Source organism: Oryx dammah, unplaced genomic scaffold, assembly GCF_014754425.2.
Source record: "Oryx dammah isolate SB20612 unplaced genomic scaffold, SCBI_Odam_1.1 HiC_scaffold_4, whole genome shotgun sequence".
Classification (NCBI taxonomy): domain Eukaryota; kingdom Metazoa; phylum Chordata; class Mammalia; order Artiodactyla; family Bovidae; genus Oryx; species Oryx dammah.
Window position 1 is genome coordinate 44,208,328 of NW_024070188.1, and position 24,831 is coordinate 44,233,158.

The 24,831-nt window shown below is 34.6% G+C and overlaps 1 protein-coding gene across 3 annotated transcripts in view; it reads left to right on the top strand.

The window, feature by feature from the left end:
- The window catches only part of EPHA7 (EPH receptor A7), a 209,484-nt gene that overhangs the window by 49,846 nt on the left and 134,807 nt on the right, over positions 1-24,831 (top strand). For all 3 annotated transcript variants that reach the window (XM_040238790.1, XM_040238791.1, XM_040238792.1), the window contains exons 4-5: positions 18,565-18,720; positions 19,553-19,888. In XM_040238790.1, the coding sequence (XP_040094724.1) occupies positions 18,565-18,720; positions 19,553-19,888 (492 nt within the window). The remainder of the gene's footprint in view (positions 1-18,564; positions 18,721-19,552; positions 19,889-24,831) is intronic.

The following is a 24,831-nucleotide window of genomic DNA, read 5'->3' on the forward strand; positions in this document are numbered from 1 at the left end:
GCTTTCATTTTTCTTTGTTGTCTTTAGAAAAACATTGGCAGGCTTGGAAGATGTGGATGGAAAGCTGTTTGATATCAAATTGTATATGGATGCTTACATCCCTGTTAAAGGTAGCAAATAAAAAGCTTAAACTGACCTGAAAAAATATGTTGTATGATTATAGAAATCTATTCTTTTTTCATTACTACCCCCCTTTTTTCTCAATGGATATTTCATCTATAATATCTTCCTGTAAGATATCAGAACATTTCTTGACTTCAAATCTCATTTTTTATCAGACTGTCTTATGTTGTTTTATTTTATTACATGGAAGGTTATACAGATTGAAATGTGTGTTTGGTATGTTTCCTTTCATTGTCAATATAGGGCAGAGTTCTGTCTCCACCTAAATAGCATATTAAACCAAGTAAGTTTATCCAGACCAAAAGAGCAGAAGGGGAAATATGTTAATTTTTCAGTCTAAGATCTTTTTTAGAATAATGTTATTTTAAAGAATCTGATATACATGGTTTCTTTAGTTGTTGAAACTGTTAAAGAAATTGCTAAGTTGAAACTTTTACACATTAAGCTATGGGATTTATAAAATGATGCTTTTAAACAGATTGTTTGCAAAAATGTTGAAGAATATTCCAAAAGTTTTTGTATGTTTTAGTGGAAGCAAAATTATCTTAATTTAAAAAAGATAGTTGTCTTTACTATGTTAACATAATTAAATTAACTGATGTTTGCAGAGTATCGACTATGTGTTAAATACTGTCATAAGCTCTTTAATTTAACACAGCAATCATATTAGGAATTTTTTTTATTATTATTATTTCTAGGTACTTTTTGGTTCAGTGGTCTAGTGGTAGCTCTGGCATTTGAACCTAGGGTTTGAATTCAAGGTGCTTGGCTCCATAGCATGCATTTTTAAAGGCTATCTTCTACTGTTTTATAAACTTTCCCTTAGCCATCAGTACATATCCACATATACAAGTATTTTCTATTTTGGCAGTAAAATTGCAACCTATATAAATATAAAACAGCAACATATCTTGCTACTGCTACTGCTGCTAAGTTGCGTCAGTCGTGTCCGACTCTGTGCAACCACATAGACGGCAGCCCACCAGGCTCCCCTGTCCTTGGGATTCTCCAGGCAAGAACAGTGGAGTGGGTTGCCATTTCTTTCTCCAGTGCAAGAAAGTGAAAAGTGAAAGTGAAGTCGCTCAGTGGTGTCTGACCCTCAGCGACCCCATGGACTGCAGCCTTCTAGGCTCCTCCATCCATGGGATTTTCTAGGCAAGAGTACTAGAGTGGGGTGCCATTGCCTTCTCCTCAACATATCTTGGGTGGTAATAAAAACTTGCTTAGTATTTCCTGACACTAGGAAGGAAAGCTTTAAAGGACCAAATTCCTGTGAAATATAAAGCAAATGAAGTTAACATTGTTACATTTACTTGGAAGAATTTGATAACCATCTTGTAAGATTGTGGTGACAGTATAATGTACCTAAAATGAATTAGATGTATAGATAGATGAGAAAAATAGATAGGTAAATGGACAGATTGGGATAGATATAAAGATAGAGATCTTGAATCTGTAAGTGCTTAATTATAGGAAGGAGAAAAGAGAAGAGGGACTTAGTTGCCTAAGTGTTAGTTGCTCGGTTGTGTCTGACTATTTGTGACCCCTTGGCCTGTAGCCCACCAGGCTCCTCTGTCCATGGGATTTCCCAAGCAAGAATACTGGAGTGTGTTGCCATTTTCTTCTCTAGTGGTTCTTCCCAACACAGAGATTGAACTCAGGTCTCCAACATTGAAGGCAGATTCTTTACTGTCTGAGCCACCAGGGAAGCCCAGTAACCAGAGGTCAAATATAGTATCACTAAGCAGGTGTCTGGATGGCATCACTGACTCGATGGACGTGAGTCTGAGTGAACTCCGGGAGTTGGTGAGGGACAGGGAGGCCTGGCGGGCTGCGATTCATGGCGTCGCAAAGAGTCGGACATGACTGAGCGACTGGACTGAACTGAATTGAACTGAAGCAGGTGTGGTTTGAAAATTTAGCAAATATATTTGTAATGAATGTCCTTTCAGAAGTTCAGCACCACATACCTTACTCCATGATATAACTATTTCTAAATTTGAGCATGAATCTTAAAAAAAAGTAATGTTCTATTTTAATACTTTTGTGAGACTTCATGTGCCTTCTTTCTAAGGAATCCAATAGTCTACTATCTTATTACTTCTTCTGACATTTGATACAGTTTTCTTTACTTATAGTTATGCTGTTTCTCTTTAGAAGTTAATAGTGGGAGTACTAATAAAACACCAAAGTGTACTGTAAAGGACTTATTCCTTCATATGTTAGTGTAATATGTAAAATGAAATTTGGAGTAATTTTTTTTAACCTTTCACAAATCCACATGCAACAGTATATTAATTCATTAATAAATGGTGTGCTTATGCTAAACTCGTGATCCTTCAGAAAGGACTGCACCAAAAGAACAGGGAGAGTAACAGATATAGCTTAAAACTTTGTGGTTCTAGAGAAATGACTTTGGAGACATTGGTGAATCGTGAGAGCTAAGCATAACTCTAATTTTGATACTGTCATTCAAGCTCACTAATTAAACTATCTCTATAAAATATTACTGTGGAATAATATACAGTGATAAACAGTTGAGAAATCAGTGTTATACCAAATTCATAAGAGACAATTGATAAGAGAAGAATTTCATTTTGGGAAAATCCTAGAACTTTACTGACACTGTGGGCTAGAATATCCTTCAACATCTGTAGCTTGAAAAACTTCACCTTTTAGACTCTTAAAAGACTACTAAGTTAAACTACAAAATAACCTTTTTCTAAAATAGCAAAAGCATTATTCCTTACTGGGTTTGGACTCTCTCCTTTTGTAATTGTTGACATTTGGCAAGGATAACCTTTGATCCAGTAATGTCATATTGTTTTTACTTAGTCATTAAATCGTGTCTGACTCTTTTGTGACATGGGCTGTCGCATGCCAGGCTCCTCTGTCCATGGGATTTCCTGGGTAAGAATACTGGAGTCGGTTGCCATTTTCTTCACCATGGCATCTTCCAGGGATGGAACCCCTGTTCCTGCATTGGCAAGTGGATTCTTTATCACTGAGACACCAGGGAAGTCCCCTAATCATGTCATAGGTTGTATGTTAATTACAGTGACAGGAAATAGAAGCACATGAAAATTTGTAGCCATCATTTTCCCATTGGCGTACATCTACTCATAAAGGTGTTTGAGTCATAACTTTGCTGCTGCTGCTTCTGTGGCTTGGTCACTTCAGTCGTGTCTGACTCTTTGTGACCCCATGGACTGTAGCCTGCCAGGCTCCTCTGTTCATGGGGATTCTCCAGGCAAGAATACTGGAGTGGGTTGCCATGCCCTTCTCTGGGGATATTCCCAACCCAGGGATCGAACCCATGTCTCCCTCATTGCAGGCTGATTCTTAACCACATGCAATTAAAGTCATACCTTTAATTATCCCTATTACATAGGACTGAGTCAGTCACACCTTAGCTTTTAGATATTTTGTTTAATTTAAACATACATACAACTACTATTCTTATCAGCCTTTTGTTAAACACTTACTCAAAAGATAATTCAACTTAAATATTGAAAACAATTATTCTAAAAATATTGTCTGACCTAGTCCACCTCGTTTCCATCTCTGACAGCATATTTTCACAGTCTGTCACCTGGTTTTATTTTGTATGTTCTTTACCATTTGACTTGGATATAATCTTTGAACTGATTTTTTTCCTTCCTTATTATCTGAATTAAGATTAGTATAGGTTGATATTTCCACACCTATATGTAGGTTTTGAGATGATTTGATTCTAATTAATTAAGAAGATTTAATGTATTATTAGTTCTCGGTATATAATATTATATACAGGCTTCCCAGGTGACACAATGGTGAAGAATCCGTCTGCCAATGCAGGAAATGCAAGAGATGCAGGTTCGATTCCTGGGTTGGGAAGATCCCCTGGAGTAGTATAGCAATCCCACTCCAGTATTCTTGCCTGACAAGTCCCATGGACAGAGGAGCCTGGTGAACTGCAGTCCATGGGGTCACAAGGACTTGGACACCCTGAGCACACGCATGCATATAAAATAGTGCTATTAGTATAGCAATAGAATCAATCGTTATATTCTTTTTATTCTTTTCTTTGTAAGAACTTTCCACAAATATTTCATTTACAATATCCTTTTCTATGAGAAAACAGTATTTCACTTCTAAAATTCTCAGTTATTTCAGGTTGACATGTGTAAGCATATATATGTTGTTTGATCCTTTGTAGTATTGACATTACATTCCCTGAAATCATTTTACTGTTAAGGTACTTTATGTTTTTATCCAGTTTTTCTGTAAGGATTAAGTTTAGACTTGGAAAAAGTGAGATATTATATGTATGTGTAAATAGGCTTTAACCCTTAGTTTTATCATGCTGCTCTTCTCATAGGTCATAAGGAAAATAATTAATCTGAGATATATGAAATTAAATGGAATAACACAAATGTATAGAAGGTTAGGTGAATGTACATATGTGTTTGCACTCATAATAAAGCAAAACATGCAATATCCCATTGTATTTAAATTAGCTTTTTGTTTACTCTACAGTAATTGTTTTTTAAATTTAAAAGAGCCAGTTGGAAATAAATTGAAATCATTTTTCATAATGTAAGGCATCAGTGGTATTTCTGTGTTTTCCAATAGAAACGTTAATTACAAGTATTTATTTTAAAGATGGCCTGTCTAATTCAAAGTTACTTGCAGAAGTGAAAGCATTTGTGTACTCTTTAGAACATGGCAATTCTAGATTATCTAAAACTAGAATATTCTTGGTTTTGAGTTTGAATAGATCATATATTTAAAGAAAAGTGTTATTCTTTAAGAATATGAAGGGGACTATTATTCTTTAGAGTCTAGTCTTAGAAAATTGCCCTATATTGAAAGTTTTGTCATGATTTATAATTTAGTACATAGTAGTTTCTCTTCCTTGGACTTTCCCTCTCCCATATTCAAAGAAAATGCTTTTGATTATACTCTTATAAAATATATTACATCTTGGACTTCCTTGGTGGTTCAGTGTGATAAGAATTCCTGCCAATGCAGGGTACTTGGGTTCAATCCCTGGTCCAGGAAGATTCCACGTGCCATGGGTAACTAAGCCAGTGTGCCACAACTCCTGAAACCTGAACATTTTAGGGCCTGTGAGCCACAACTAGTGAACCTGCATGCTGCAACTACTAAAGCTGTGCACCTAGAGCCTTTGCTCCACCACAAGATAAGCCACCATAATGAGTATGTGAGTTGCAATGAAGAATAGCTCCTGCTCACCACAACTAGAGAAAGCCTGCAGGCAGCAATGAAGACCCAGAGCCACCAAAAGATAAAAAATAAATAAATATGTTACACCTAATTCATACATTTACACATATTACTATGTTAAGGATGCTCATAGAATCATTTTATAAATCATTTCCTGCATTAATCTAAACATGTACAATTGTTTCCCCATACAGTATAATAGGGAACTTAGGAGTGTAAATGCATGAAATGTCTCCTTTAACTGATATATCAAGACTGTACCACATTCTACTAAGAATGCATCATGTCATTTCCAGTGGTCTGATTACTATGAAAATTTTACTAACTGGTGTCAGTGAATTAACCTTTGGTACATGGAATGACTATTACCAGATGCATACTGCTATAGGATGAATAAAGATTCTTTCTTTCAGTAAATGTAGGTAAACCTCCTGCTATGTGCTAGGCAATGTGCTATGGTTTTGGGATCCATGGATAATATAATCTGTCCTTGAGATGCTCACAGTGGGCTGGAGGAGACACACAGAAAGAAATAATTATGGCAGTGTTAATACCACAATTGTGACCAGTTTGTACTGCCTCCTACATAGCTTTAGGAGGTCAGGAAGTATGGAGGAAGTAAAGCTTTTAATTGATTCATAAAGAATGATTTACTTATTCTTCAAAAAGGAACTGAAGTAGTTAGAATGTATTTTTACATATCTAACACAGCTTTTTCTAAAGACTTTATTAAGAAACATTAAGTAATGTTCTAGTAGTACCAACATTATCTTTTTGCAAAATACTGTGGATGCAAAGTAGGACACTAGAGAACTACGTTAGATTATTTTCTTGGTGTGGATATAAAAATCAGCAACTAACTAGTTTTCTATTATTAAGAAGTTGTAAGGGGATCCAGTTAGAGAATTTTTACTATTTTGTTTCTTTCTAACCATTCTGTTTATCTAACAGTTCTGTGTATCTCATATATATATATATATATGACACGACTGAGTGACTTCCCTTTCACTTTTCACTTTCATACATTGGAGAAGGAAATGGCAACCCACTCCAGTGTTCTTGCCTGGAGAATCCCAGGGACGGCGGAGCCTGGTGGGCTGCCGTCTATGGGGTTGCACAGAGTCGGCCACGACTGAAGCGACTTAGCAGCAGCAGTGGAATGTGTCTATTTGCTTTGTGTGTGTGTGTATAGCTAGCTCCTGTTTTGAGAAAAGGATTGAGCTCAACAACATTATTTGTTGTAAGGATTTATTCTGCCTATTATTTTCTTTTATTTCTGAGAATTAAGGATTGACTGAATATCCTCATTGTCCTGATGCATCTTTTTAAAATGTCCTGCTTCAGGGTTAACTGATTTCTTTATGATCTTCAGAAAAATTTTCCACTGACATAATAGAAATGATTATTTATTTCCCCACATGTTTAAATTGCCTTAAACTGCTTTAGGGTAATTTGTTTCACAAGACTTAGTATTGATCCACATTTTATAACTGACTAAATAAGAAAAAAAAGAGTCTCCATGAAATAGCTAGAAAGATTGCCTTAACTGATGATTTTGTTTTAATCATTATTGAAATTATTGCAGAAAACTGATGGTTACAATCCCATATCTTAGGCTGCTTGAAATGGAAGGTATGTTCTTTATTTTAAGAAATCAAGATGAAATTAATTATTTTCATTTTGTCTATGGATCTTGCAAACTTTTTCTACATATTTATAGTTTTAAATAGATTGTAGGAGAAAGATCAATTATTGATGAATTGCTCACAAAATAATCTAATTTTAATTCTTTGAATTTAACTAAAAATATTCATTTTGTTAAATATAATGAATCACAAACATTTGTATGTATATACATATTTCTTGTCCACTTGAAGTTTTTTTAATGTGAAATAACCTGTCCTTACAGAGTATTCTTATATTACCAGATCGCTATTAGCCTCATTGAAAAAAAAGCCGATAACTGCCACAAATAGCTCTCCAGTTTAAATATGATTGGTCAATAATATGTACTTAAACACATTTCCTGCATGTCTACATTGAGTAGTTTTTTCCCTTCACATTGATGAAATGCTACAGCTCTGGCAGGAAAGGTGACTTTTAAGTCTGTGTTCAGCATGGAAATAGAAGATAATTAAGTACATTGTCAAAGATAAAAATTAAGGTACAATATTTATAATTTACATAGGTAATTTCCAATGAAAAATCAGAAATGTAATTAGCTTAAACACATAATTAACATGATAATTATTCATGCCATTTGATGCTAGTTCAAAAAAGGAATATAGTATTGAGAGATCATCATATTTGTCTTTTAGCATATATAACTTTTGTCCATTACCTGACACAATGCAAAGAGTAGGCAAACAATAATTATTTTGTTAGAGAATAAATGCATACTAGGGCTATATTTGCCTAACAATTGATTTGTGTTTCTTATTTGCATATACATCTGGTCCTGGAGAAGTAGTTCAGTGTTTATCAGTGGTAGAAACCAGAGTGGGATCAAAACTTCACATGAAATACAAACAGTCTATCTTTGGAAAAAAAGAAAACAAAAAAACTTCACATGGAAATTGACATTGTGAAATAACTATAATAGTTTACTATTTATTGAGTTCTTATTCTCTACCAGGCATTGTGCTAAGTTCTTCACATGAATCATAAGCTTTAATTCACAACAATCTTTGGAAGTAGTCTTATTAAATTTCTTTGTTTTAGATATGGAAAATCTAGGTTCAGAGAACTTAAGCAAATTGAAAAAGGTCGCACAGCTAGTACATGCTAGAAGGAAGTCAGATTCATAATTTATATAAAGAACAAGTAGTATTGCTTTTTCAAGACTGTTGGAATGAGACTTATATGATGAAATTAACAATGCCTGTCTTTCAGAATATTAACTTTATCTTTTTTTAATATGATTGTGTTAATACAGGGCTTCCCAGGTGACACTAGTGATAAAGTACCTGCCTGCCAATGCAGGAGACTTAAGAAATGCTGGTTTGATCCCTGGATCAGGAAGATCCCTTGGAGGAGGGCATGGCAACCCACTCCAGTATTCTTGCCTGGGGAATCCCATAGACAGAGGTGCCTGGCAGGTTATGGTCCATAACATCTCAAGGAGTTGGACATGACTGAAGTGACTTATCCTGCCTTTGTGTGTTGAAACAAAAATATTGATCTTTCCAAAGAGGGATTCTTGCTTATATACTTTACATTATATTTCACATATAGAACTTGCATTACCTGACTTTTCTTGCTATTTTCAAAACTGTGAGGAGTAATTTAGCATAAAGGGAATGAATAATAAAAACAAATTATAAAAAGTATGATATCATAATAACTATAAGAGAAATATTTGAAAATAAGCTTTACAGTGGCATAAATGCTAGAGTAAATTGTATCCTCTGTCTGAATCTTCCTAACACCAATTGCTGTTTGAGAACTTATTGCAGCCTTTTGTTCTTAATGATGCCTTCAAGGAGATCTTTTAGTAGAATACAGTAATAACTGTGTCATAAATAGGCTATATTTTTTTTAGTTACTACAAATAACTAATATAATGTTTGGGCAGCTGGCCTCCCCTAATTTAAGTGTTTTTCGTCCATGGGAATTCCATAATTACACTATTTTGCTTTAGATGTGAATTAAGGTTAGGATTATTTTAGTTCACTTCCAGTGGGGTTACTAAATCCTTAGACTTCACAATTAATTTGTGTTTTTTATCTGTATGTGGATCTCTCAGTGGACCTTTGAGGACAATACTGAGTGAAATCCAGAAGGACCTGATTTCATTTTGAATCTTTCTTTTTCTGGGAGTTGACTATTAAGTAATTTACATAATTAAAAATTCCACTGCTGGATCCTTACCGGCAGGAACCAAAATGAATGTCCATGTCTTTGGGAACACACACAGGGTTTGGCAGCAATGGCACAGGGAGAGCTGGAGGTGAATGGCTGAGCGGAGAAATCCTTGACACAGTGCCTGCTGCTGCCTTGTCTGGGATGCATGCAGAGGCATGACAGCCCTTCTAGAACCTGTCTTTCACTCTCTTGCTGAGGCATCCCTTAAAGACTAAGTGGGTGTGAGTTAGCACGTGTGGTTTTGGGGTGGTGATGGTGGTAGAAATATATGTTTTTACAGATAGCATTTCAATGAAAACACTTGCACTAGCGTTTAACAGCTAGATAACCAATTAGTGTGTTGTTAAAACAACCTTTTGAAAATTGGGAAAAAAAAAAGTATTGTCTATAGCTGTTAATAATTAAGAACGAGAAAACGAGGACATTGAAGCTGAGAATGTGAAATGGCTTTGTCTAAACTGCATGCCAGTAAATGGTGGAGTGGATTTGAACACAATTCTTTAAGTTAAAATCCATTTCTCTTTTGAGAATAGGGAATAAGAAAAAACATTTTTAATATTCTATTAAAAACTTTTAATATTGACATTTTTTTTCTCTTTTTAAAAATCATTTTGGTAATGAGGTCAGAATTAGGGTGAGATTCTGGTGTAGTAGAAAGTATTTTAATACTAGACTTCAGCAAAATTCCTAGCATATTTCAAACTGAAAATTTAATAAAGAAAAAAGCTATTTACATAGTGTTTAATTTTATTTCTCTTTACAGTCTAAATCTTAAAAATAAAACTTTTAAGTGGTTTTTATTTTATGTTTCCTTTTTACTGTATTGAATCAATAAAACATGAATTACTCAAATAACACAAATAAATAACATATATATTTATATTTTCCCCAAATTAGTTTTTCTTTTTAGTTTGAAAAAAATCCCAAAATTATTTTCAGCACTTGAGCACCTAATATCAAACTTTATTTTTCTACATCATTTCTTTTCTAAATTCTTACAAGTTAGTTGTGAGGTGATATGGATGGTGATTCACAAACTGTAATATACTTGTTACATCATGTTGCTTTTATACTCCCTGCTCACTGTTCATTCTCAATGTGAAAAATCATAGCATGTCAATGACAGGAGGTCTGGCTTTCAGACAGACTTTTGTAATTATTCCCACTGAGGCACTGTCAATAGGATTAAAATACAAATTCTGGATCTGTCCATCCCGGATGAGGTCAGCACTTTGAGCAGTGGGAGTACTATTTCTGCAAGCTGTGCACTCCTCTTTGCGTGGAGAAGCATAGACATGAATATGACACAAATATTTGAAAGCTCCTATGGAAACAGGCTAGCTTTTCCTAAATTAAATGTCCATCTGCAATAAATAAAATAACAGCATTCATTAGAATCCCTATGTACGTATGTAGACTCTACAATAATATTAAGGCCCAGAAAGTTTCAATTACAGAACAATCCACTTATAGTTCATAATTAATAAACTCTTTGCAGCTGTATAACTGTGGCCGGAAACATCTGCAAAGCCTCATATTTTACACACAGACACATACATATAATTCCTTCAGAAAAAGTTTAATTGTGCTTAAAATCATAGGTCTGGAAACAGAGTAAGAACTGAGGAAGCTGAGTCTAGTTGTATTCAGTTAGCTCTTGGGAGAAGGAGATGGGAAGTAAGGAAACCAGCCCTTGTCTGGAGCAGTGAATGTGGGTAAAAAATAAGAATGTTTAAATTCTATTCATATATTCACTCAAAACTAACTTTGTATATAATCTCCCTACATATAACTTCATATTATAGGTATTTAAGTTATAAAATTATTCAGATAAAATTACTAGTCTTCAGATAAAAGATAAATTTTTATAAAACCCTAAAGTTAGCAAATGGGTAAAATATATTGATTATATATTTTCCATTTTTTTGAATTTTTTGCTTAATTTTTTATACCCAAATATAGCTGTATAAAAATAGATGAATACAGAACATATGTGTTAGAAAAGCAAACTAACATATTTTTGACAGATAAAATTTGGTATTTTTTCTTAATTTTGGCTTACTTAAATGTTCAGTTTAAAATTGCATTATCAATGGATTTTATTATGCAAAACAACTTTACTAGATAAAATGTACATACCATACAACCCACCTGTTGCAGTTAACAGTTTAAATATTTTGTTAGTATAGTTATGGGTGTGCTTAGTCACTCAGCATGTCCAACTCTTTGTGACCCCTTGCAGCCCACCAGGCTCCTCTATCCATGGGATTCTCCAGGCAAGTATACTGGAGTGGGTTGCCATGTCCTCCTCCAGGGGATCTTCCCAACCCAGGGATTGAACCCAGGTCTCCCACATCGTAGGCGGATTCTTTACCTTCTGACCACCAGGGAAGTCCTAGTATAATTACAGAGTTGTGCAACCATCACTACAAATCAATTTTTGAACATTTTCATTGTCCCAGAAAGAAACCATGCACCCATTAACAGTCACTTTCTATTCCTCTTCCTGTCCCAGCTTTTAGCAACCACTAATCTGCTTTCTGTCTCTATAGACTTGCCTATTCTGGATACTTCCTCTAAACAGAATTATATAGTATATGGTCTTTTGTGACTGGGATTCCCAGGTGGCGCAGCAGTAAAGAATCCACTTGACAGTCCTGGAGATGCAGGAGATGCGGATTCAATCCCTATGTCAGGAAGATCCACTGGAGGAGGAAACGGCAACCCACTCTAGTATTCTTGCCTGGAAAATTCCATGGACAGAGGAGCTTAGCAGGTTGCAGTCCATGGAGTCACAAAGTGTCGGACAGGACTGAACACACACACAGTGCTGCTGTGACTGGATCTGTGTGACTGAATTCTTTCACATGGCATAATGTTTTCAAAGTTCAGTCATACCAGAATGTATCAAAATTTAACTGCTTTTGATTGCTGAATAGTATTCCATTGTGCATATTCATTTATTAGCTGATGAACATTTGGATTGTTTCCACATTTTGGGCTATGAGGAATAATTCTGCTATAAACATTTAATTATATTCAAGTTTTTGTGTCAGTAACTGTTTTCATTTCTCTTGGGTACATACCTAGGAGTGGAGTTGTTGGGTAACATGATAACTATGTTTAAACTGTTGAGGACTTGCCAGTTTTCTTCAAAGTGGCTGTACCGTTTTAGATTCCCAATAGCAATATATGAGTTCTAATTCCTCCATATCCTTACTAAACTTCTTTTAGCTGTCTTATTGATTGTCTTCCTACTGGGTATAAGTGGTTTATCAGCATAGTTTTGATTTCCTTTTCCCTGATGACTAATAATCTTGAACATCATTTTGTGTGTTTATTGGCCACTTATATATGTTGCATAGAGAAATATATGTTCAGATTTTTTGCCTAATTTTTGATTGGCTTATTAATGAATGTCAAGTTTAATTATTTTAACGTTTCAACATTATACTCTCAATAATATCTAATCTTATTTCCCTCATCAATTTTATGGTGAGAATATCTTATTAACATACATTCTTTCCAGACTTTGATAATCTGAGAAAAGACATAGAACCTCCAGGATGATGATTCTAAGCACCTAGAAAGTTTTTATATTATAGAAATATCTAAGCCTTAATAATGATTCAGTTATTTTTAATAATGCCAAGACTAGTTTCTTTTCAAAGCACACCTCATGCTCAGTCATAGAAGGCAGCCTACTAAGGCATAGACTTTCAGTGCCTTAAGGTTTAGGATGGGGTCAGCTATGTCTGAAATTAAAGATGGAGTTTAAGATTTCCAAAAAATGTGCCCATTAAGGTCAAGGGAATCATTCTTGGCTGAAGAAATCTAAAAGTATGTGGATTTTCAAGAATAACCTTTCTGTGGGAGAATGTCCTTAGAAGTATAATCATTTAGGATATCCCCCAAACTTATGCTTGTAGGTCATGCACCAGGGCAAGTCTGAGTATCTGCACCCTTGATCAGAAAAAAAAAAAAAAGTATTCTACTTCACCTAATTCCACCTAAAGAGTGGAAATTTGTCTGTGGCTTTTACAATGGTCTTTAGGACGGTTCACTGAGAACAAACAGGTGTTTACACCAGTGCCCTGATTGTTGCACAAACTGCCTCATGTAAGTGTATATTCAAAGGCCTGGCACCCCATTGCTTAAACAGTTGCAATCCATTGAAGACAACTATGTAGTGTGCTGTTGTTAGGAGAGTTTAAAAATCAGAATACAAGTCTTTCGTATAAACTCTCTTATATCTTTGTGTTCAGAATTTTATTGCTCTTAAGTAATTTACTTATAAAGTCTGTTTGTTTTTTAAGAATTTAAATCCCAAATATTATTTGAACCAATTGTGTTATATAAGATGATATTCTCATTTAAAAATAATTAAAGTATAATGTTATAGTTACTTCATTACTGGAGACAAGAAAGCAGATCTTGAAATATAGTATATTCTGTAATGTAATTTAGTGTATATATATATTGCAGTAGATAATCTTGTTACTGTCTAGTAAACAGAAGTTTCATGTACTTCTTAGATTTTCTTTGGTGGTTTTCCATTTAAACAACTGGCTAAGCAAAAACTTGCTTAGTGTATGAAATCTGACAAGATTATGGTTCTTACTTAACTCCAGGATTAATGAACTTATGTTATTTTATTCACTAAGACCCATTCATTACTGGTTGGGAAAAAACAGTCCAAAGAATCAGTCCCAGGCAGGTCTTTGTGGTGACATGGAAAAATACTGTTACTAAAATAATTGGTGAAGTATTACTTTTAAAAAAGTAATTTAATATTGAAAACAAATTTTATACATATTTCTAGTCTTCATCAATATAGTGAAACATTACCTTAAAACAATGTTCAGTTAAAAAAGCAAAATTATTGAAAGGCAGGAAATTAAAGTGGTATGTTTCTTACTGTAAATAATTTTACAATAGTGCATACACTATATTAATTAGTCTGCTTTGAGTTCAAATGCTGTTGAACAAATTGAGAATTGAAGCAAAATAAGAAAAATAAGCAAAATAAGAAAAAAGCTGTAAAACCACTGTATCACAATTCCTAGAAAGTTATTCTTATATACTTCACCATTATGTATGAAGGGAATTTATCTTTGATTGAGGTTTCAGAAGACATTTACCATGAAAAACTTTTTTACTTTTACCTTTATGGAAAACAAGCTGCATTTATAAGAAAGGAGAAATTGCCTTTATTTCTATGTAGGCTTTTGGGAGCAGTTGGAGAGCTCATTTAAGTCTTCCTTAAGTGGTTAAATCTCAGGTATATCACTTCACCCCAGTTTCTCTTCCTGAGTATTTTACTCAAGCTATTTCATCTAGATATCTTATCTAAAATTTTACTTTTATGAGCATCTGTTACTTCTTTCCGAAACTTTTTACCACCCAATTGCTCAAACTACTATCCTAAAAGATACAGCTTATGTCTTCTTGTGTTCTTGGCTTTCCTCTTCATACTGCAGCTCCCAAGATTTTATACTTATTTTTAATAAATTTAAGTTAATGGCTTCCTTAGAGGGTAAGTGAAAGCTATCTTGTTACAATTTATTATTTTCAATATTAACTGAACTGAAACAGAATAGTACTTCAAAAAAAAAATGTTAAGACTTTTATGACCACATTTTTCTGGGATTGCTTCTCTCATTATCTATTTAATGATGGCCATGCATGTACTCCATCATTTTGCAGGCATCCTCAGTGCCAAAATTATTGAAATTGAAAAGATCTATTTAATACACCTCTTCTGTAAGGTGTGCTAGCTAGGATATTATTTCACCATTTTCTAAATTAAAGTAGTAGCTTTAAATAGTCAAAAGGTATACTAAAAGATAGTAGGTACCAACTGAAAATTCATTTGGGGGATGCTAAAGCTTCAAGACACATTGAATAGATGCCAGACTTTGGCTCATTCAGCAGTCAAGGCTGAAGCAATAGCATATGGTTAAGTATCAGCAGTCCTGTGTTTTAAATCCAGTTTTAACCTAGACAATGGAATTATTTGAGGAACTCATGTTAACTTTACTTCAAATCTGTTTTCCCATCTGCTAAAATGGTAACAGAATTTAATGTAATTTGAAAGTTGAGTGATAAGGGTTTTAAATTTCTCTACATTAGGTACCATAGGTATTCTACAAATCATGGAAGTGGAGCAAGAAATGGGTCCTCCTTATTTGTAAGAAAAGTGGGAGTAAGCCTTTAGTTAGAAGCCTTTATTTGCAACAGGAGGATGAGAATTGCAAGAGATTCCACTAGGTAGTTTGCTGCCTACCAGTTCTGGAAGTGTTACCTGGTTGTTGTTGTTCAGTTGCTAAGTCAAGTCTGACTCTTTGTGACCCCGTGGACTGTAGCCTGCCAGACTTCCCTGTCCTTCACTATCTCCTGGTGTTTGCTCAGATTCATGTCCCTTGAGTTGGTGATGCTATCTAATGATCTTATCCTCTGCTGTCCTCTTTTCTTTCTGCCTTCAATCTTTCCAAGCATCAGCATCTTTTCCAATGAGTCGGCTCTGCGTCAGGTGGCCAAAGTACTGGAACTTCAGCTTCAGTCCTTCCAATGAATATTCAGGATTGGTTTTGCTTAGGATTGACTGGTTTGATCTTGGATTTCCCTGGTGGCTCAGACAGTAAAGAATATGCCTATAATGCAGGAGACCCGGGTTCGATCCCTGGGTTGGGAAGATCTTCTCGAGAAAGGAATGGCTACCCACTCCAGTATAGTTGCCTGGAGAATTCCATGGACAGAGGAGCCTAGTGGGCTATAGCAATGGGATTGCAAAGGGTCAGACATGACTTAGTGATTGAACAACAACAAGGTAGGGCTTCCAGAATTGATAGGTACCAGGCTACCTAGTAGAATCTTGTTTGATCTTACCTGCATACTAAGTCGCATCAGTTGTGTCCAACTCTGTGTGACCTTATAGGCTCCTCTGTCCATAGGATTCTCCAGGTAAGAATACTGGAGTGGGTTACCATTTCCTTGAACAGGGGATCTTCCTGACCAGGGGCTCTCAAGTCTCCCGCATTAGCAGGCAGGTTCTTTACCGCTAGTACAACCTGGGAATATAAACAAAATTAAAAAAGAAAAAAGCTTACCCAGTAGATGTTAAATGTTGATCTTACCCAGTAGATGTTAAATGTTGATCTTACCCAGTAGATGTTAAATGTTGATCTTACCTAGTAGATGTCAAATCATGTTGCCATTGTGTCCATTTCCTTGTTCCCTAAGTTCCTATCCCTGGAAAAAGTAAATAAATACACAGAATATCATCAAAGACTTATCAGCATACACCTCTTCTCTCTGTCTTTATCTTTTTTTCTTTTTTAATTCTCTGGAACTTTGTGTTATCAAGCTGCAGGTTGTGAATAAAGCATTGCAATCTCTATATTATGGATGGTCTATCTGATCACTGAATTACAGATAATACATGGAGCAAGATACAGTGCATACTTAGAGGAATTTCCAGCCTGAGAAATCCATGCTAAATCTTTTATCCTACCAGTTAACCATTCTTTTATGTGGCAAGATCATATCTTTAGAAACATTTTAAAGTGTTTTTTGATATTATTTCATAATGGATCTCACTGTTCTGTGTCTTAGATTTGTAGTAATTGCTACAAGAACGTGTGAAGATGCATTCATCTACTGGCCTAATATGTTTGCCAGTGTTTCCCTCTTGTAGGAATTGAGGAGGCAAACTAAAGGCAGACTGGCTTCTGAGAGCAAAAGTGGATCATATATTTACATAGAGATGATGGTAGTTCTGTTCACAAATCTTTATCTATCACAATATAATCTATTTTTAAGTTTTTAAGTTATCTAAAATACCTGTCTTGGTAATATAAAACAGCCTTGTTTTTTCTTTAAGCTTAAAAGATAATTTGGATTTCTTAATTGTACCAAATTATGTATTAAATATTCAGCATGTGAGCAAAAGTATAGAATGACTTAACTTTTTTTTTCTAGAGAATAAGATAGGATTTTCTTAATAAGATAGGATTGTTTTTCCCATCCATGAGTGACAATGTGATTATGCTGCTGAATAATGCCCAAGTTGAGAATATTAAATAAACTTGAATCTAATACATAGAAGTTATAATTGAATTCATGTTAAATATTCAGTAATTTTTCTTTATAGATATGATTTATTAATTTCCATTAAATTTGAAGGTCACTGAAACTTAAAGAGATATTCACTTAATAAATATGGAGGGCAAGTTGAATCTCTTTAATATATTCAATGTATGGTACCATCAATTAATTTAAAAATGTTGAAATAATGAAAATTGAATTTGCTAAATTTTAATTGAAGATAAATATGTAAAATGTCTGGGGATAGTAAATGCTTCCAGGTTACTTGATTTTATAACATGTAGTCTAAATGAGTAAGGGAAAGTCACTGGAAGGTGGTAGGTGTCTTGGGTGCCTATCTATTCATTGCTGAGCTGTGTTACTGTGACTATCCTAACTTTTCCCAGTAGAGGAGAAAGAGTCATCACCTGTTTGTAGTTAATGGCTTTCGCCTTATTTCTGATAGAATAGGTTTCTCCTATCCATAGGATTTCATTATTTTTAGTAACAGGGAAGTTTGCTTAGTGGAAAACAGACTGCCTTAGAACTTAAATTGGTTGAAATTATATCTTGAAGTTTTCTGAAAATTGGTAGGGGGAATACATTTCTATCATTTTAAGATTAAAATTTTTGCATCACTATTATTTCTAGTCAGGTCATAAAATGATTTTAATATTTTTCACTAAGAACCATATTCACACATAAAGACTTAATTTACAGCTGTATTAGATTAAGAAAACAGAACTTTGAAGTGTGTTAATGCAAATCAACAAGCAAGTTAATTACTACTGAAATCAAAGTTCCCCTGAATTAACCATGCTGAGATTTTGTCTAAATAAATTATGTTTGTGTTTAGTTTTGGGCTCTAGATTTTGGACTGATGCCAACTACAGGTCCAAGTTTGGTGTATCATTTGGATTTTATTATTTTGTTTTAAAATGTAGTATTGTAAAATAGGTTTACTGATATACACTAAACAGAATTATAGAATTATACCATAAAGGGCATGTTCTTCCCCTTTTTTTTCCTGTTTAATTAGAGACTTACGGCTTATAGTTAGTGATAGTTGTCAGGAAACATGACTACAGATATAAAAAGAATATGTTAGAAATTTCTTATTAGAATCCAGGTTTTTATTGAATCTGATGATAGCACATTTGGAAATCAGATTTCATATTTTATTGTTTGCTAAAAATTACTACAATTCAGAAAGGGTCTGCTTGTTCTCATGTTTCTATTTTTTACTTTCTTTTGTGTTCTCAGCCTGTGGCCGTGGATTCTACAAATCTTCCTCTCAAGATCTTCAGTGCTCTCGTTGTCCAACTCACAGTTTTTCTGATAAAGAAGGCTCCTCAAGGTGTGACTGTGAGGACGGGTACTACAGGGCTCCATCTGACCCACCGTATGTGGCATGCACAAGTAAGTTTGTAAAGATCCCTTCCATTTGTTTGTAGAACTGTGACGTCATTGAGATAAGCCTGAAATTTCTGAGTACATTCTTAATTATTATTAAATACTTACAAACTTTCCATAAACCAATAAGGTTAAACAATAATATAAAATAGATACACCTTACATCATCATCAGTGTAGTTTTCGTGTCTCCCAGATCTTGCATTTTAATCATCTTTTACACATGTATCCAATAGGAATAACAAAGAAAATGTAAAAGTTATTTGTGTCTTGCATGGCTTTAAATGTAATTAAAAAGTAATGGTTTCTGAATTAAAATTCCATCACTAAATAGAGCAAATCTCACATCTTGATGCTTCAATGAACGAATGTTTGAGAGACTCAGATCCAAAGCCAATTCCAGACATTACTATAAATCATTCTTGAGCACATTAAGAATGAATAGATATATTCTCTCTTATATGTTTAAAAGAAAAACTATTTTTAAACAACTGCACAACTGTTTTTTTAAGGTGCATTAACTATTCTTTTTTAATTGCTCGGAAGAAAAATAGCTAAAGACCGTGGCAAAACTACAAAGACAGTCATTATCCTGTTTTCATTTTGACATATTAAATGGAAAATAAATAAAGCCTCTTGCCAAGTGAATTCAGGAAGGCTTTTATAAGGTTTCTCTAGGAAAGGTAATGAAATGTTTATGTTAAAGAAAGCATTTCAATTAGTTTTCTGTGTGGTAATTGAGCCACTAGCTTAATGCCCCACATGGATCCTTTCATTTGTTTGTTTGTTTGTTTTTGGCCATTTTTATTTATTCATTTACTTATTTTTGGTTTCCTAAGGGCCTCCATCTGCACCACAGAACCTCATTTTCAATATCAACCAAACCACAGTGAGCTTGGAATGGAGTCCCCCTGCAGACAATGGGGGAAGAAATGATGTGACCTATAGAATACTGTGTAAGCGATGCAGCTGGGAGCAGGGCGAATGCGTTCCCTGTGGGAGTAACATTGGCTATATGCCCCAGCAGACTGGATTAGAGGATAACTATGTCACTGTCATGGACCTGCTGGCCCACGCTAATTATACTTTTGAAGTTGAAGCTGTAAATGGAGTTTCTGACTTAAGTCGCTCCCAGAGGCTCTTTGCGGCTGTCAGCGTCACCACAGGTCAAGCAGGTATGTTTTCCTGTTTGTCTTCACGGAGTGAAAAGTAAGTGAGATCTCGCGCTTGAATATTTCCTTAACTCAGCTGTACAGAACTTGATTACTCCAGCTTGCTGAGTATTCACACCTTTAGCTTTTCTTTGTTATTTCTTCTGTTGTCTGTTAAATCATTACTAGACTCATTAACATCTCCTGCAGAGATCTGGCAGGAGAAATAAAAGGGGATAAATTATAAACCAGTTAAAGTTGCTCTAAGAGGAGCAATTCTGTTAAGCTTAAGAGGAGGACAGGGAAAATGGACAAAATAAGATGTGGGATATTTCTTGCATTTTTTACCTTTTGGTGTGCTATGTGTTAAGTGCTCATGATCAAAATTTATATAATTAGGAATAATGAAGGAGTTGGCTTCAATGTCTCAAGTAGTGACAACCACATAAAATGTGATATTTGTAATAGATGGCAAATCTGCCTTAAAAATTGCATGAAGGAATTTACATTCCTCTCTAGATTTGTGGTCATGTCATGTTACTGTCTATAATATTGGAAAAAGTATTTAGGAGATCTCCTGAGAATTAAAAAATAAATGAATTAAGAAATATAATAAATATGAAGGTTGTGAACTGGTAGCTTAGCCTAAAAGCAATTTTGACTTGTCTTCTTACTGGCATTTAAGATGCCTTACTTGGTCATTCTTTGCTGTGTTTAAGTTGGTTTTGGAAAATATAAATTGGGAAGGTAGCTTCAGAAATTGGGGACTTTCTAAACCTTCAGAAAAATCTTATGACTGAGGCAAGTTCCAGAAATTGAGGGCTTTTTCAAACTTTTGAAAATTCTTGCTGCTGAAGGATGATGCTATGCACTCAATGTAGCCAAGTGCTATGTCATTATCATTAATAAAATTAGACCTGTGCCAGAGTACTGAGTTGTGTAAGCATCATGATAAGGTTATAACAAGGTATTCTTAATCTTTGGCTAGCTGTCAACAGACATTATTATCACAAATTCCTGGACATAGACTAATCTATTCTCCATATCTATACCAACTTTAATAAAATGCTATCTATTTAAATAATATCTGTACAATGAAACCTATGCATAAGTCTTATGCTTACGATTTTGAACAGATTAGTGAGTTCCTATTTTAAAGGCTTCATTTTGATGTTTGTTTAAAAGGCTATTGCAAATCAGATTTCTTAATGTAAAAGCTGACATGTGGAGGTAAAACAGCATAGAAACTTTTAAATCTTCAAAAATCGGACAAAAGAAGTAACTGATTTAACTAATACTTGTATTGACTCATTTTATTTACCCTCACTTCATTTACCATTCTTTTAAAATGCTGTTGTCACTGGATATTTTTACTTGTGTTGCTTTATATTGAAATTTGTCATCATAACATTACAGTAAGTGGTTCTGAAACATTTTGGGTTCTTGTTTGTGCCCCTAGAGCTATCTTTGGAATCATTAATAAAAACTGTTAGGTCTGCTGAGCTAGAAAAACTGCTCTAGTCCTGCTGATAACAAGTATAAGAAGGGATGTTTTTATTTATTTTTGAATTCAACCTAAAGATACTGAACTGATGCCACAAGCAGAGTTCATTAGATAGACCGCTTTGGGGATCTGTTTTCTTGCTCTTTAAATGACTATTATGTCACTTTTCCAGTTAACACTTCGCAGCCTAAATAGGTCATAGATTTTCCATAAATTCCTGAATCAAATACCTTATAGTAGTTAAGTAAAATGGCTTTATCCTTTGTTTACCCTGGTTAAGAGTAAACTAGGTTTGCTTTGAGGAGTAATTTAAATGTATAAAAATTAGATTGCTGTGGTTATACAGCTCTGTAAATATACTTTAAAATGTTGAATTGTGTACTTAAAATGCATAAATTTTATGGTATGAAAATTATATCTCAAAAAAGCTACTAACATTTTAAAAAGAATAAATACAATACAGTTAAAAAAAAAACTAGTTTGGACTTTTATGTTAAAACATTAATTCACAATTGCCTAGTCCCAACTACATACATCTCAAATGCTAAAATCCCATGAATATATACTTTTAGCTTTTTCTGCTTTCAAAAAGAAGTACATTAATAAGGCAGCAAGCTGTGGTAGTTTTTAAAGTTATTATATATTTTTAGCATAACGTATAAAATACGTTAGCGATTATTGTTCAGTTAAATTGATACCCACCCCCCTCCCCAATCATCAATATTTTTCCTTTTTCTAAGGGGAGAATGATTTGAAACTTTGCCCATATTTATGATCATCCATGGAAACCTACAATGATCCTTAAAATTCTCATTCTACATTAGCCAAAATGCATTACCTCCCACCTAGTTTATGCTGCAGTCACTTCAATAATGAATTTAAGGGTCTCTGGTCAGTTATTACCCTCATCAGCAACCCACTGGGACAAAAAGAATCTGCATGTGTTTGGGCAAGATGAAAGAGTAAGAATGGAAAATCATCAGGCAGCGTTTGAAAGATTGTGTGTATACTTCATAGTTCCTTTCTATTAAATTTGAAGGCTGAAGCTCAGGACCCTGCACAGCAGCATTTGTGGAAATGGAAGTGCATTGAAGACCCCTTGTCCTTTCCTCAGGATAGTAGTAGGGTTATAGGTCTTGAAGAACCTGTATACTAGCCCCTGTTGCCACTTACGAGGTAATACTTTTGGGTGGACCACAGAGGTTCTACGTGAGTGAAATGGAGATAAAATGGTGTGTATGTTCCTGTATTATCCTGTTAATGAGATGTTGGAGAAAATGTTAAACTCCTTATTGTCATAAAAGTGTTATTTCAGTGAGGAGCATAATGATTGCTGATTAATCCTCTTTTTTGCAACACTTTGTGGACCTGCCAAGGCAAAGCACACTCTAATCTTTATCTACTGTCATGCGTCTGAGGCAGGGGATATAATCGAGGCCCAGAATTGGCAATTGTGTGTTATAGCATGACAGGAGGGAGCAATTAATTTTGTTCAGTCACAGGTTATCTTAAGACAGATTCTTGTTTAAAAAAATAATTAACTTTAAGATGAGACATGTATCAGTTCAGTTCAGGCCACCTCATGCGAAGAGCTGAGACATGTGTAGGGAAGCATAATATATGATATTTATATTTAGATAGTTTTTGTGTTTGCTTATCAGGAACATATGACCCACACAAGCTGGCTAAAATGTATTTTTTGTTGTTGTTGTTTTGTTCTGAAGGATTTTGATCTATTGAGGGTGTAGTCACACAGATCAAACTTGTACACTGAAGATGTGTGTGTGTGTGTGTGTGTGAGTGTGTGTGTGTGTGTGTGTGTGAGTGTGTATGTAAGGAGGAAAGCACATGCATTTGATTTATGACGTTATGATCCTCATTCTTCCTTACAGTGGAAGACTGGAACAGAGATGGTCTTGATAATTGCATAAGTGTTCTGAAGAAGTAACTATTTAATTGCTACTTTTCAGAACATTAACTCAAACAACTGTTCTGAGTAGTATTGTCAATATAAGTCAATTTATGTCTAGCACTGTGTGGGATCCTGAGAACAGGAGAGCAAAGAATGGTCCTGTCCTTATGAGGAGCCATTACTGTAGCCAATGTATATTAAGTTATACAACTAATGAGAGGGTACCTGAATATGTGATACATGCTGTAGAACAAGATTTGGAACAAAATATAGAACCTCAAAGAAGGAATGATTTTCTTCTGTGGAAAGAAAGGGAGTCTTCACAGAAAAGATGCCAATCAATCTAGAACTTTAGAATGAATATAGTTTTGCCAGAGGGAGGATGAGTAATTCATTTTCTGAGCTCTCAGGAGGACTTGTCCCATGAAAACAGAATAATCACCACTACCTTCCTCCCACAGATCAACTGCATTAACACACCAAAATGGGCTGCAGAAAAGTTAGTAAAAACCGCTCACCCTAAAATTACTGTCTCTGTCTGTAATACCTTGATTCACTGTGGGATCCCTTAGACAATCAGATAATTTTTAGCTTTGCTAGAAAACATAAAATTATAATATGTGGTTTCCCGCCAAGAGATGTAAGAGACTTAGCAATTATTCTTCAGGTCAATAATTATGTTATGTTTGTGCCTTTACCATCTAGCACAGTTCTTTCTGTATTACTCATGCTGTGCAGTTAATTCCAATGAGGAAGCTAGTCACATGCAAGAAAAGTTAAGTGATTTTATGAGTGAAAACATTCAGACATGAATGGAAAAGGCATAGGATTTGATATTTGATGACATGATTACTTCATGTTAGATAAGATATTTCACCTCTTTAACTTGAATTTTCTCCTAAATAGATGGGATCATGCTACTTAACTCCTCATATTATTAGAAAAATTAGCTTTTAGCTTAATACCTGTAACATTTACTAGAATAAAATGAGTGTGTTATTATACTACAACAATTACAATAATTGTGAAGAACTGACTCATTAGAAAAGACCCTGATGCTGGGAAAGACTGAAGGAAGGAGGAGAAGGGAATGACAGAGGATGAGATGGTTGGATGTCATGACTAACTCAATGGACATGAGTTTGAGCAAGCTCTGGAAATTGGCGATGAACAGGGAAGCCTGGCGTGCTGCAGTCCATGGGGTCACAAAGAGTCAGACACGACTGAGCAACTGAACTGAACTGAACTGAATGATAAGAATTACTAGTGAGTGAACACAATATATTTTTTGGTACTTTTTAAATGTAAAAGGTACACAAAAAGAGTGTCAAGTTGAATCACTTAATGTCTTTGGACTCATGTAGTCCTCCTAAGTAAAGGAGAGGTCTGAGATAGACCTTGAAGAGCTCATCTTGTGTCAGTAATTAAATGGACAATCATAATAGAGTACAGACTATACACTGCACAGTACAAGGTTGACTGCTGATTATTGATAGCTGAGTAATATGTGTACAGATACTATCATTTTTAATGAGATCTATGACTTACAAT